Below are 15,091 nucleotides of genomic sequence, written 5' to 3' on the forward strand. Positions count from 1 at the left end.
ACCAACCCTTCTAATACCTGTTGGTTTTCATTTGCGGATACATAGGGGTTTTGCAGGGAGCACTATTTACTGTGTCTGTAGGATATTAGCATGAATCAGGCACTGTTCAGTTTCAGAGGAATCGCCCACAAACATGAAGCAAATAAAATCTCAGGAAAACTCCCAAGGGCCAGTTCCCCCTGTGCTCCTGCCCCAGCCTACCCATCTCCTTCCTCATCAGGTGAGGGGGACTTCCAGCAAGCCCTGGCCTTGGCCTAACTGCACCATGGCTCTGCCACAGCCACCTGGACTTCCCAAGGCTCTGCCTCTGTCTGGACCTACCAAGCGCAATGCTCTCTGTCCCCTCTCTTGGACACTACATTTACCAGGTCACTTGTGAAAAATTCCTAGTTCCCTAAATCTCTTAAAATCCAGAAAGTGAGAGAAATAAAACAATTTAATGATGGCTTCCTTGATTTCCACACAACTCTAAGACAACAGGACAAAATTTCTCCCCATGCACTGGTACAATCAAGTTCGGGAACAAGAGGTGACCCAAGGACAGGGGCCGTGGTGTTCAGATCCACGCCCAGCCTCTTGAGTCTCGTGTTCCAACCGTCTGGCTCAGCAACCGTGGATGCTGGGAGAGGAGGGACTGCCCAGCCCCCTGAAGTGCGGGTGAGGGGACCGGCACCAGAGCGTGCATGGGCACTCCATGCCCTGGTGGGGGAAGTGCACGGGCACAGGTACCAGCCTCCAGGTGCACGCTGAAGACCACCATGGGCTCAGGGGCCCAGCTCTCCCATCAGAGCTGTCCTCAGGGCTGAAGCTGGGGCTGAGGCACTGGGGCTGGGAGGGAAGTGGTGGGAAGAACCGCTGCAGAAAGGAGCACATGCTGAATGCTGGGCCAGGCTTTCCTCCCAGACACTGAGTTCCTCAAGACCCAGCTTTATCGTCCAAGGATAACAACATTCCCAAGACTCGGAGCTGGAAGGTGGCAAGGGTGGAGCCAGGAGAGACAGATCACATCCGCTCCTGAGGCCACCTCGAATGTCTCCATTCCCTTCTGGCCTGCCTTCTCCCTCCCTTCAACCCCAAAGACCCAAGGAGACAACAGAGATCAGAGACCCCATCACTCTTCCCTAATCAAAATAGCCAAGCACAACATTTCTCAAGTCAGGGAGAAGGAAGAAAAATGCCATGGGCTTTTAAAGGGAAGACTGGCACTGAGGAAAGGAAGACGCAGCCCCGCTTTGTCCGGCCTGGAAGCTGGCAGCCATGGCGCTGGGGCCTTGACCCAACCACACTGGCCCATCTAGCTGAGCATCTTGTGCCGATCGAAGACTGTCTTCCGCTGCTCCTGCACCTGCAGCTTCCACCGCTGCTGAGCACCTTCCACGCGCTCCAGGACGGTGTTTGCTCGGGGTCCCCCGAGGGATGCAGTGGCTGCTGCCACAGAGCGAGCATCCTGTAGTGGGAAGAAAACAAGAGAAGCTCTGGCACTGCAAGCCAGAAGGGTCTTGGGTCCTGAAAGTCTGACGTGGGAAGAATGACCTCCCCCAAACTGGGAGGCTGTGGGCTCACTGAGGATCTCGCCTTGTCATCCGCAGAGCTGAATGCAGTGTGCCTGGCCTGCTGCAGGCCTTAGTGTCTGCAGTATCTGCAGGACAGGGCCCCTGCCCCTCCTTGGGGCCTGGGAAAGGAAGCACTCCAGGAAGAGTGGGTTCTGCTGGGGTCCCAGTTCTGCAACAGAGCTAGCTCGTCAGGTTCCCAGCCCGAACCCACCCCTCGCCATGCCCCACTCCACCATTTCTAACTCTCAAGAAGGATTCTAAGCACAAGCTTCAAGACCTCACTTAGAGGACGAGATGACACTTGTTATTTGAGGAAATGCACTGAGGTGCCCTCATGGGCTAGTTACTAGGCTGGAGAACTCCCCTGCCCTCCCCACCATTGCCCAGGGAACCGGAGGAAGGACCAGGGGTAGGGTCTGGACCCTGAGATGGCAGCACATCTGCTCCACATGGGAGGAAGGGGCCTACTGAGGAGTCTGCACAGATCCAGATTCACGGGATCTTAGTTTCTCTGGGAAAAATTGATGTGACATCACTCAGGGAGTCTGGCAGGGATGGACATTCAGAGCTGCCCCGGCATTCCCTTTGCAGAGCCCACTCCGGCCCACTCTCTCCTTTGATAGCTGAGGACAGCTCAGCTTCCTCCCTATCTGCCTTTACTGATCCCCTTCCCCTTTGCTTTCAGAACTGTTGCTGCTGTCAAAAGCATCCTCCCCTAATTACCACTTCTCTGCCTCTGAAGCTCCGGAGCCCATGCATTTCCTGCAGGACCTGAACCTGATCTTTGGAGAGAATTAGAGCTGAGGGCCAGGCCCGCACCCCCATGGGGATTTCCTCCCTAGCTCTCCCTGCCTCTCATCTCCTGCCACACATCTCTTAAGGGATTAGTGCACTTCTCTAAGCCCAGAGCCGCCCAGTAAATGCAACTCTGCTTCTAATGCTCCGAGCTGGCACGGCTTCTGTCACCATGCAGCTGCCAGGCTGGGGAGAAGGGGGGTGGTGAGGTGAGGGTAGGGTGGACAGAGAATGAGCTGGCAGGGAGGAGGCTGGGAGGGGTTCTTCCATCATCCTCTTGGAGCCCTGAGGACTTCGTCTTGTGAGCACTCATCTCTAGGCTGTGTTAGAGGCGGACACTGCCCTCTGGGAGCCTCTTGTCCAGGCCGTGAGGAAGGCTTCCTGTGCCAGGCTAGGTGAGGATCAGGCAACACCTGAAGGGCAGGGGTGGCCATGTCAGGCAGAGGGCACATTGAGCTTGATATCAGAACCCCTGGATTCTGTTCCTAGTCTGAGGACCACCTGCCCCTTCCCTCCTTAGACCCCCCGAGGCCCATGTCCCAGGTGGAACCACAGGTCCACAGCAGGGCTGGGAAGGAGTGATGACCTCAGTCACTTCTGAGGCTGTGTGTCCCGAACAAGTTACTTTATTTCTCCAAGCTTCAATTTAATAAATCTAGTTATTGAGACTTTTTTCTGCTATACAGTCATTAGGAATTATAGTTACCAAATTAACACACACACACACACACACACACACACACACACACACAAAGTGAAAAGTTTCACAAAACAAATCATTCTGATAATCTTTGCTCTGTTCCATTTTATTTTTTAAAAACTCATGGTCATGACTCACAAAATTCATTTTACGACCTAATGGCTTGTTTTAAATACACTGGTTTATGATTAGCAGATGGGTATGGCAAAGTTAAATGACATACATAAAAAGCACTTACTATCCTGGCTGTCACAGAGCTAGGGCTCAAGAAAGGTTTGGCTTCTTTCTACCCTGGGAGCGATTACTGATACCAGACCCTAGCAATGGAACCTACTAGGCAGTAAGGCTGGCAGCCTGCTACCAGCCGGAAACCTGTGAAAACTGCTGTGACTGCTGCCCCTCCTTCCAGTTCCATGCCTTCCCCGTTCACTGTGCTGACTGAGCTGGCCACAGTGCTAAGGCCAAGGCTCCACCCAGTCCTGCCGCTGTGTGGCCATCTACACGAGGTGGGCACTAAAGACCCATGTGGGAAGCTGCTGGCCCACCAGGACTTGGCCATCCTGGCTCTGGGGGCTGGCATGCCTTCTCTTCCTCTTTACATTCCCAAGCTCATCCCTTCTGGGACCGTCTTCCTCATGACAGGGCTGCAGTGAGGGGCGCTAGGCTTGGAAGGGTGGGGCAGTTTTAGCTCTGCCCTCCTTCCACTGCTCTGCTTCTCAGGGGAGCGTCTTGAGGAGGGGAAGCCAGGCAGAGCCAAGAGCAGAGCATTAAGGGAACATGCTGAAATTCACCGCATTACCACAGTATCATTTGTTTTCCCTTCATGTAAAGTCTTAACAAACAGCTCCTAAGTGGGGGAAAGCTGCCACTGAGAGGCTGTGTTTCCATCGCTAATAGTCTGATTAAAAGGTATTAAAGACTCCGCATCTGTTTCAGAGACAGCCCAGAGTGGGGCTTCATCCTTGCTTGCTCTGCTGCAAGTATGGCGGATGGCAGGAGAAATACCACCAATTCCCCCTCTGCCCCTGAGGCTGGGACTCTGGGTAACTCGGGAACAGAAGGGTAGTTAGGAGGGGAGGCAGGTGGAGCCCTTCCAATCAGGAGAAAGAGCTTGGACACGGATGGGTTCCCAGGAGGTCCCCAAGGGGACCAGACCAGGGTGACCATGACGGGTGCCACTACGAGCCAGGCGCTCCCTCGGCACCTTACAGATTATTCCCAGGCTCAAATGCTGGAAAATGGGTAAAGCCATCCCATCGTGGAGCTGCAGAAAATGAGGCTCTGAAAGGTGAATCATCTTGCTGCCCGAGGCTGCACAGCTGTTTCTCGGCCAAGTCGGAACTTGAACCCATGGATGTATATCTCTTATCCTAGGACCTGCTGGACCCTTCTTTGGCTGGTTTCTCCTAAGAGGGAGCCAGCGTGGACAGGCAAAGAGACAGCTCCATACCTTTCCCCACAGCTAGAGCAAGAACAAAGCACCTGTGAGGAACCAGTGCTCAGGACATCAATCGAGGCCCTCCTCTCCAGCACTGGGAGAACCTAAGTAACTGGATAAGCCTGAGCTGATCAAACTAGCCCTGAGCCCTTCAGGCCGTCCCAGTCCGCCCAGAAGCATTGGTTCTGAGCTGGTACTGGACTTGGCCCAAGTCTGACGACGAGGACACAGAGGGAGAGAGAGAACTCCACCTCAGGCGGCTCTCCCCTCTCTGGCTGCTCTTCCTCCCTCCCCGCCAGGCCCAGGCCCAGGCCCAGGAGCATGACCAGGTGGTCTCGTCATTTACCAACCACTCAGCAAAGCATGGCCCTAGTGCAAGGCCCTTCAGCAAGGGGACTACACAGCCTCCCTGAGTTTTCCAAGTTTGACCCAAATCCTTGCTGCTGTTGCCAAGCCCCACTCTGCTGCTGCGGCCAGAGCCACCTTCCTATGACACACCAGATCATGCTGTTTCCCTGCTCAAACACCCCAGCCGGGATCCAGCTGCTCACAAATAAAACCCCGCTGAACCTGACATCCGAGGGCACTCCCAGCCTCACCTCCCCACTTGCCCCAGCCCTCTGGCCGCACTGGTCCACGCGTCTCTCTCTATCTGAGGTGACCACCTCACTCAGGCCCCTGTGCACGCTGTCTCTCAGGCTTCCCTCCAGCAATCATGATGCTACGTAAGTGTTAACACCTAATTGAAATGGCACACTCTTAAGGATGAGCAAACACTTGTAAAGCTTCCACACACACAATCACAACAGTTATGCCGAGATAAAAATGATGTCTGTTCCAGATTTAGAAAACTAAACCAGGACGTCAGCACCACAGACAGTGGCAGGGCTTGGCCCCTCCCAGGACTGTGATTCACCACAATGCTCTGCCACCCCGACTGGGGGCTCTAGAAGCGCCTGTGGAATTGCACACCTTTCTATCCTGCCCTCGGGGGAGGAGGCCGTCTGCATTGCCCTCATCAGCATGTCTGTGCCATGTTTCACTGTCAGCTCCCCAGGCCTGGGGTCCTCAGCACACAGCTGTCCACCCACGTGCAGACAGGAGGGGAAACTGCCCCTCAGTGGCCCAAGTCCCCTCCCGGTGCCTATGTGTTCCAATTCCCATCATCATCACTACCTTTCCTTGATTTCCCTGTAGACTCTCTCCCAAACGGGGCCCAGAACTCTACCCACTGCCCCAGGAGGTGAGCACTTTGAAGACCTCTTCAGAGCTTGGGCCCACGCTGTGAGCGGCGACATCCCCAGCCTCAGAGAAACCATATGTCTCTTCAAAGAGGGCCCAACCTGCACATCTAAAACAGCTCTGTTTGCCGTTTCTGCCCCAGCAAACATGCTTGCTTCCTCCTTTCAAAGGGCGTCTGAGCCCAGGGATTAGGCCTAATGCTGCTGGAATCCCAGGGGAGGCAGCGCCCAGCAATCAGGGCCCACTGAGGCTCTGCCAATGCTTTCAAAGGGAACATGACAGGCTTTCATCTTCCTCCATGAACGGGGCTGTGGCTGAGGGGGGAGAAGGCTTCCCCTTCCTCTTCCAGTTCTCTACCCCCAGGGCAGGAGAGCTCCTGGCCACAGGAATTGGGGAGAGGGAGCCAAGGGGCCCCTAACCCTGAGAAAATGCCCTGCTGATCTCACCTCTAACTAGGTCCCAGACTCCTGGGGCATAGGGCCTGAAAGCCCCTGGAGCCTACAGAGAATTTTTCTTCTAAAGTCAACGAGTTGTACAGGCCTAGGTGAGCTTTCAAGGTACCCCAAGAGGCCATGTCCAGACTTTGTTCCTCTTGGGGTGAAACCCAGAGACACAGCCACAGCCTAGGTGCTGCTGCCCAGCTGAGTGCCTGCCCCCACTCCCGTGTTTCCCCACATCCCTTTCCTCTGTGCACTGAGAGGGGCAGTAGATCATCCCTCGCCGTCCAGGACTGGGGCCACAGGTCTCTGTAAAGACAAACTCCTTGAGTTCTGTCCATCCGCAGTAGTACCCCATTCATCCTCCCTGCAGTTCAGCGGTCACTCTCCCATCCATCCTGAGCTGGCACTGAAAATCCCCCTCTACCACCAAGCCTTCCTTCCCAGACTAACACAGAGGGAAGGGTAACTTCCTGACCCCTTGTCTAATAAAGAGGGACTTCCCAAGGCACCTGACTTCCTCAGCTGACCACCCATCTTACGAAGCCGGATCTTACTGCCAGCCTTTACGTTTCCTGCTGGTTCACCTGCTTTTGGGGCTTAAACCCCCGAAGGCAGACATGACAGGCTTTCATCTCCCTCCATGACAGGGGCTGCGGCTGAGGGGGAGGCCTCCCCTTCTTCTTCCAGTTCTCTACCCACAGGGCAGGAGAGCTCCTGGCCACAGGAACTGGGGAGAGGGAGCCCAAGGGGTCTGTGTAAACCTCAACACTGTGCCACCTACAGGTCTTCTGAATATACTGAGAAAAGCAGAGTTGCTGAACCACAGACACCTGCAGCCTGGAGACCACACAGAATCACAAGAGGTGAGGGGATGGACAGGTGATGACAAAGAACGGACCGGGGGCACTTCCTTACCCAGTCAAGGGCACCCGATGAGATCTACCTGCCGCAGGCCACAACCTGCCAGAGTTGGCTGCACCCTCGGTCAGGGTATCAAAGACTAAACACAACTTTTTATGACCTTTTAGAACCTTGGGTGAGAGGTGAAGGGGTGTCATACTATCCATCCCAGCGCAGAAATTTCCCCTCCAGCCGGGAGCATGGCTCGCCAGCTTCTATGTGCTGTGGACTGTCACAACCTACTGTCCTCCCAGCACCTGCTACAGGTTCCCAAATCTAACCCCTTCTTCCTCCCAAGGCCCCTCATACAATCAGGCTGCAAATGAGGAGCACCCCAGGTCTCCTGGGGGTAAGAGAGACCTGGCTTCAGACCCAGGGATGGCAACCTGCCCTCCCCGAGCTGCCCTCCCTCCAACTCCCTAGCTAGGACAGGAGGAGACACAAGGCCATGCCCCAGAGCCACGCATTCCACGGAAATCACTGTGCTGCATGTTTCAATTACTACCCCAGCCGGGACTGCAATTACCACATTACCCCTAATCACTGAGTGTTTGTTAGTGACGCTCCTCCCCTGTCAGAGCTGCTATTACTCTGCATTAATAGCCAGGCAGTCGCAGGAGGGTTCCTCCTGAACACAGACCACCCACTGCCAGTGCCACCACCTCCTAGGCCCCAGCTCCAACGGGGCAAGGCTCATCTCCTCTGCTCCACCTTTGGCTAAACTCATGTCAGCAGGAGGCTGGGGGGAAACTGGGAGAAGTCCAGGCATGTGTAAAGGCGGAGCAACACGGCTTGCTAGAGCAACCAGGCTCCCTCCCTGACCTGCCCTTGTCTTCACTGTTCATGCTGGCCCAGACCCACATCACCCACGCAGCCTCACACTCAGACTTGAGCCCCTGGGTCCTCTTTTTGGTGAGGAACTGGCTCATGGTCTTGCAAGGGAGCCCAGCACACCTACCTCATAGACCACGCTGTCTGCAGGGAGACTCCTAGCCTCCAGCTTACATCATGCTAGTGTTAAATCTCTCTGTCCCCAGGTGAGGCTACGCAGTCTCCTACAAACTTCCAAAGGCGGCTATCCTGCATCTCCTTTAGTTGTTTCTAACTTCAAGCTAAACAACTTTCAGTTTCTTCAACTAATTCTCCCAGGACTAGCTGAGGCACTTCCCCACTAGATATTCCTCATGCATACGCATGAGTTCACTCAGGGCACTGCTCCATCAGTCAATAAACAGGAATATCTTCCAGCAGCAAGGCCTGGGGACAGAGCTCAGAGTGGAAGCAGCAGCCAACCCCACCTGCCTCGGCTGCATGCCTCTGAGCAGCCTGCTCTGCTGGCAGACCCTCCAAGCTCTGCTACCTCGTGCACCCAGCTAGCTGGTATATGAGTGTGTAAAGGGGGAGCCCGAGGCACACGGGACTGTGCAGTCCTTACTCCGGCAAGGAGATTCCCCTAGACCACCTGGGGAGTGTGGGGCTTATCATGACTCTGCTCAGCACGGAGGTGCACCACGTCTTACTCCCATGAAGAGCCCTTCACCTGAGCCTTCCTGTCCCCCTAGGTTTCCTCTCCATGGCATCCTTTTTAGTATGAGGATAAATGGGAAGACGGTGAGAGCACCTGTTAACTGTGCTGGGCCCCATCCAGGCCTCACCAGCTCCCCAACGTTGTGTCAACTCCTGGAGGTCTTGCAGGCTCTCTGGCGTCAGTGGTTCCTTACTTACCTTATCAGATAAAGCCAATCCCCCTTAGCTTGACATTTGGGATCTTTAATAATGTGGCCTAAGTCTACTGGCCAGCTCTCTTGGCCACTATTCCCACATCCCCACCCTAACCTTACCATGCTCAATATTCCTCATACATACTCATCAGGCAATGTCCGCCGCCTGGCACCGCTGTCTGCCTCATTCCTCTTCCACTCTTGAAATCCTACATTTCCCCCCAGACCTTGGAGCAAGTGTTCAACAGATGTTTGTGAAATCACTGAACCAACAAATGAACTTGCCGCCTTCCAGTCCACCAGCAGCTTGTCACGTGTCTGAGCACGAGGGGGACAGCACGTGTATCTATGAGTGACTGGCCCTGGTTGGTCACCTCCCCTCTGCCTGGCAGCAGTGTAGCAGGACGACACAGCTCCCCCGGATTGTGCACTGAGGCTACCTGATGCCAGGTGTCCTGCTTCATCTGGAAGGGCAAAGGGTGGGTCCCTGCTGAGTCTGGGTGACATGTAGGACACCAACCAGGAAAAGAGCAACTTAAACCTAGGAGACGCTCCTCTGGCTTCCGCCCTAGGGACGCACACACAGGGAGCCCAGGGCCTGGGCACTCAAAGCCCTCTTACCTCATTCTCCTCCTCATTGTGGAGTTGCTCCGTGTATGCATCTGGCTTTCGGATCAGAGGGTCCACCAGCATCAGGAAGGCCATGTAGAGCAAAAGGGCACCCACCACCGACAGGTAGATGACAATGATGACCTGAGGAAGACACCGGCGTGCCTGTGAACCGGCATCTGGGGCCAGGGCTAGAAATCCGTTTCTAGTCTTGGGCCATCTGTGTATGGCTGGCAGTCACTCCTTAAGTGGTGCACTGAGAAAGGGCTTGGAGGCAATGTGGGCCTGGAGGGAAGGCATGCCCCGAAGGGAAAGGGAGGGCCCTACTCCACAGAGGAAGTGCTCTGTCCTAACTTGACGGAGTCTACACAGTAGGCATCAAGACAGAAGGCAGATGACAGAGGAAGAAGTCTGGAGTCTGACGTCCTGAGAGGCTCCCAGGATAGAGGTGAGAACACAGGGCCTCCCTGGCTGTAGAAGAGTCCATGATGAAGGGTAGAAAGCAAACAGAAACTAAGAGCAAGGAAGAGCCGGCTGTGGAGAGGCTGGAAAGCTGCGGCCAGGAAGAGTAAACCTGGGCTGGGGAGCTCATTGCCTCTGTGGAGTGCAGGACGGATGGGGCAAGCTGGCCCATTCATGGCACGCCCCTGTGCAGAGTGGCATAGGCAGGTAAGGTGCGAGCTGGGGGAGGAGGTCACGCCTGCCCTCTGATCAGCCCCCCTGCAGGGAGGGGAAAGCCAGCAGCAGAACAACAACTCCATGAATCTCTTATATACACCGTGCTTCACAAGCTGGAGTCATTTTGTTTTTACAGAAAAGACAGATTTAATGAGGCAAATTCAATGTTTCTCAGTGTGGGTGCTCTGGGATTTTGGGTGGGATATTTAGCATCCATGGTCCCTGCAATGGTGTTGGTAATACACCTCAGTTATTGGGACCTTCACCCACCTCTAAATACCCACTGGGGGGCTGTAATCATCTGAGTGAGAACACCTGGGATCCCAAGGCTACCAGATAGAGGAGGTGTGACTCAAACCCAGACCTGCTGACTCCCTCTCAAATGCTTTTCCTAATTCTGCAACGCCTGGCCATTGCCCATTTCTGATCTCAGCCCTGCCTTACCTAGACTGTGAAGGGTGAAAAAAAGGAGAACCTCAGGACTTTCCAGTTGGGTGCCCAGCTCAGCCAATAGCCAAGTTCCACCGGACCAATGTCCACCCTGATTGGGATATCGTGTTCATGCCTGTTTAAACAGGGCAAATAATCAGACCTCTCACACGTACCACAGGAAGGCGGAAGGAGAACAGGGGCTGGGTCTTCAATAGGCTGAAGTTGAGGGGAACCTCCTAGGTAGGAGGACTGGGGGAAATGGTAGGGATTAGAAAGTTGTGTCTGATGAGGTCCCCATGCCGGGAAGTTCCTTCCCTGCCAAACAGGGAGAGGCGGCGACATCTGGCTCTGAATTTCGGGTCTCAGGCATCTGGTCCCTGGAGGGTGGGGCCCACTGGAGCAAGTTCAGAGGAGGAGAAAGGCAGCTCCAGGAGGGGCTGCCTCAGGTGGGAGGATGAAAGGAGTTAGGTCTGTGCAGGGCACTGGCTGGGAGGGTTCGGGCACAAATAGCTGCTTTTTCCCTGAGTGGTGAGAACACAGAGGGCTACAGCACAGGGCTCCCTGGAACAGGCAAAAAGGACAGCAGTGACAACCACCGCCCCCAAAATGTGTCTCCAAAGGAGAAACCTGATGGAGGACTCAGCAGTGCCTTTAAATATGAGAATGATTTTTCCAGTGCTGTTTACAGACTATTCAAAGGACAAGCAGAGAAATGCTACAAACTGGAACAGAAAAGGCTACATTAGGCTGGGCATGGTGGCTCACACCTATAATCCCAGCACTTCGGGAAGCCAAGGCTGGAGCACTGCTTGAGGCCAGGAGTTCAAGACCAGCCTGGGCAAGATAGTGAGACCCTGTCTCTACAAAAAACTTAAAACATCAGCTGGATGTGGTGCTGTGCCTCTGTGGTCCTAGCTTATCAGGAGGCTGAGGTAGGACTGCATGAGTCCGGGAGGTCAGGGCTGCAGTGAGCTGAGATCGTGCCACTGGACTACAACATAGGCAGCTGAGTCAGACCCAATCTCTAAAAAACAACAAAAAAAGAGAAATGGCTGTGTAATCGGTGAGCACTGGGTGTGCCAGGCGCCTGGCCCAGGATTGTTAGAGCCGGGACTAGGAGGCCGCAGTGGGAGGTTGGGAGGCATGAGGGCCTCTGTTAGGGTGACTTCACGGCCTCTAGGAGACGGGAAGCTCTGCCTGGTGCAGAGAAATCAAAGAGACCTCATGACATCCTTCCTTATTCCCTATGGCGGTGGCTGTGCCTATCATCTCTTTCCTGAATCTACCCAAATGATCAACGAGAACAAGGATCAGGAAAACACAAAAGGACCAATCTGATGTCCCTCCCAGCACCCCACACCGAGCCCTAGTCCACGGCTCTGATGCTTTTTAGAGGTGCTTAGTCACTTTGGAAGCTCAATTAGACTGAGCTCCGGGAGCGCAGGCCGACCTCCCCACTGGCAGCATCTTGCACAGTGCCCAGAACATAGCAGGCACTGAAAAGAGATTTACGGGATGAATGGAAGGAGAGAGAGGAAGGGAAAAAAACTGGAAAGGATGCAGGGGAAAGGGAGTCTCATGCAGCTCTAACAGGGCTCTCCCATCTCACTGTAGTGGGAAACCACTGGAAAGAGAGCAGAGAAGGGAGCTGGCTCCAGGAAGGTGTGGGGGGTGGGTCCCTGTGTCCATATGAGGCCAGCTTAGAAGCCAGTCTCACAGTCATTGGAATTCCAGAATAAAGTGGGACACTGCGGGTGTAGGCCAGCCCTGGAGAGGGGATGGTATGTGGGAGCCCCGCCGGCTCCCGGAGACCCTGGCGTTACCTTGATGGTGGTGGTGCTGCGCTCCTCGTACCTGCACTCACACAGCAGGCAGTAGGCCTCCACGTCGTGGCCAGGCACTGGCATGGGCTCCACCACGTGCAGGCAGTTGCTGCAACAGAGACAGACGGGGCTGTCAGGGCAGCGCTGCCAGAAGGTCTTACAGCCTCCAGACCAGGGAGCTGAGAGGTAGGGGCTAGGCAAAGGTGAAGGGTGCTCCCAGAGGGGGCCGAGGGCTTATAAAGGGTTAGGCTGGCAGAATCCCTTCCCAACCCACAGCCTCAGAACCCATGGCCCTTGCACATCAAAACCAGCTCTCCAAACTGTGCCTACGGTGCCAGCACCAAAACCGTCAATGTTCCAGAGTTCTGCCCCCAGCCACCTTCCTCATCTCATGCTATGTTCTCCCTGCATGCGCTCATCTGTCCCAAAGGTTCAACTCAGAAGCTGATGGGTCTTACATCAGAATCTCCAGTCAGGGCTGCTCTCCTCTTATGAGCGACAGGAGTCACCACTTTGCATGTCCCACTGAGACTATGAACTCTACACCCACCCCTGCATATCCTTTGCCCCCAACTCTCTAGTCCTGCAAACTGCCTCCCATTCCCAATGGCAGACAGAACACCTCTCCCGTCCACTTCACTGTCCGGGTCAAACCCTGGAAATCATCCTTGACACTGCCTTCCCCTCATCTATGAATCCACCAACGGCCAGTGATTTTTCTTCCCTAAACATTCCTAGAACCCATCTCCTTTATTCTCTCCCACCGCTGTGTCTTAGCGGAGGCCCTCACCCTGTCTTCCTCGGACAACCGCCCAGGCTCCACACTGCCCTCCTGCCTCTAGCTTGGCCTAATATGTACTACCTTCCCATGGCAGCCAAGCAGTCTTCCAGAACGCAATCCTGGCCATGTCATTCCCCAGCTGAAGCCCAGTCAGTGCCTCCACAGAGCCACCAGGGCCAACACAACTGTTCTGCCAGGGGTCCCAACCCACCTCAGTCCAGCTCCATCTCCTGCCACATCTCCCTCACCCACCTCCCCATCCTCCAATTACACTGATCTGCCAGGCTGCTCTCTGAATGAGCCACACACACTCTCACCAGGAGGGCATGGCTTTGCCACCTCACCGCATCTTAACTCTCAGCTCAGCCGCCTATGCCCAACAGCCAGCTTCCCCCAACTCCCCTGGCCATCTCTTCTTGGCCACCCCCCTCCCCCAATGCACTGCATTGGAATCCAATCTTTACTTGTGCTGTCTCCCAGGAGATGTACATCCTTGAACACAGGGTTATGTATTATATGTCTCCATATTCCCAGTGCCTAGCTCAGTCACTAAGTGACTGCCAAAGGAATGACATGTCTCAAGAGTAGCCCTCCTTAGCCCACTTTCATCTAACAGCACTCCTGAGTAAGGCAGGGTAAAGATCATAGGTTCCACATCGAAAAACAGGGAAACAGGCTTAGGAGGCAAAGTGGCATCTCCGTAATGGTGGTGAGGCCAGGACCCAAATCCAGACCCTCAGCCTCAATGTCTTTACTTCTGACTCAGCCTCAGTGGGGCCTGGGCTGGTGCCTGGCTTGTCTCAGGCCTCTCATTCCCAGACTTCCACAGATCAGCATGGTTCCAACCATTTGGTTCATGGACCACACTGAGAAAGCAAAAAACCCTACAGAACGCACTTCATCACTACCAGTAGAAAACACCAAACCCCTTAGCCGTGTGTAGAAGTGAAGCGGGTGTCATGCTGCAGTGTACCTGGGCTCTATCCTGGCTCTGCCACCAAGTGTCTATAGCCTGGGCCTGTCCCCTCCTCTGTGAGATAAAGCGGCTACACCAGGTCATCTTTAAAAGGTCCTTTCAGCTCCGACAGGAATCCTGCAAGTCAAGCACGGCTCCCTTCTGAGCCATAGGGCTGGGTTTCTGGCAGAAGCATCAGGGTGTGTGATGTAAAGATCATGTGCTGGAATAAGAATGGGATGTCCTCTAAAAGGCTCTGTTTTCCTAAAAATCCGTATGTGGCATGCATGAGTTTATCTAAACCTCTCATGACCCAGTTCCATCTCTGCGTCCAACACGTTACTCCCTGCTGTGAGCACATCTCCCTCCCTGCTGTAACTGAAAGTGCCACTTTCAGGTCTTGCACGCTTTTTCCTCTGGGAGGAAGGGGTTGAGGACCAAGGGTCACCCAGGGCGCTTGGCTGTCATTCCTGCCCAGAAGGAACGCCATCTTCCCTTCTCCAGGAAGTCTCTACAAGCCTCCAGATTGCTCCCTTTCCTGAGCCACACTGGGTCCTGGGTCTAGAAGGTCACACCAGTGCTACAGTGGGATCTATGGGTTTCTTCTAAGGCCAAGGTGTCACAGGCAGTTTGGTAGGGCTGACCTGAGTCCTTCCATGTGGGATCCTGCTACCCAGGGGAACAGCAATAAGGAGCTGAAATAGTTCTGCTGTCTCTGGTTCTCCTGTGTTTGTGGCAACTTATTTAACTTCTCCAGGCCTGGGATTCCTCATTTATAAATGGAGACTAAACTTGGTTAGTGTCTTTCAAACTGCACTCTTTTGGGTCCCACAGGAACCACTGTACGGTGGGGTGGCAGTCAGGGAGGGGCTGAGGGACACTTCCCTCTCAGCCAGAGCAATTCCGTCTTTACTTTCTACAGATTTTGTTTCCAAAATGGATTTTGTTTGCAGAAGGGTTCTATTTTAACAAGTTTGAAAGGCAAGGGACCAGCCAACGTATTAAGTGCCTTCCTGCTCTGGGA

The 15,091-nt window shown here is 54.4% G+C and overlaps 1 protein-coding gene across 6 annotated transcripts in view; it reads right to left on the minus strand.

Moving 5' to 3' along the window:
• Positions 1–418: 418 nt before the first annotated feature.
• Positions 419–15,091, minus strand: part of TMEM9 (transmembrane protein 9) — a 37,448-nt gene continuing 22,775 nt past the window's right edge. For all 6 annotated transcript variants that reach the window (XM_017499412.2, XM_017499415.1, XM_017499414.2 and 3 more), the window contains 3 exons: positions 12,332–12,440; positions 9,411–9,542; positions 419–1,447 (listed from right to left, as the gene is read on the minus strand). In XM_017499412.2, coding sequence (XP_017354901.1) covers positions 1,295–1,447; positions 9,411–9,542; positions 12,332–12,440 — 394 coding nt within the window. In that variant the 3' untranslated portion in view covers positions 419–1,294. The remainder of the gene's footprint in view (positions 1,448–9,410; positions 9,543–12,331; positions 12,441–15,091) is intronic.

Source organism: Cebus imitator, unplaced genomic scaffold (genome assembly GCF_001604975.1).
Source record: "Cebus imitator isolate Cc_AM_T3 unplaced genomic scaffold, Cebus_imitator-1.0 Scaffold257, whole genome shotgun sequence".
Lineage (NCBI taxonomy): Eukaryota > Metazoa > Chordata > Mammalia > Primates > Cebidae > Cebus > Cebus imitator.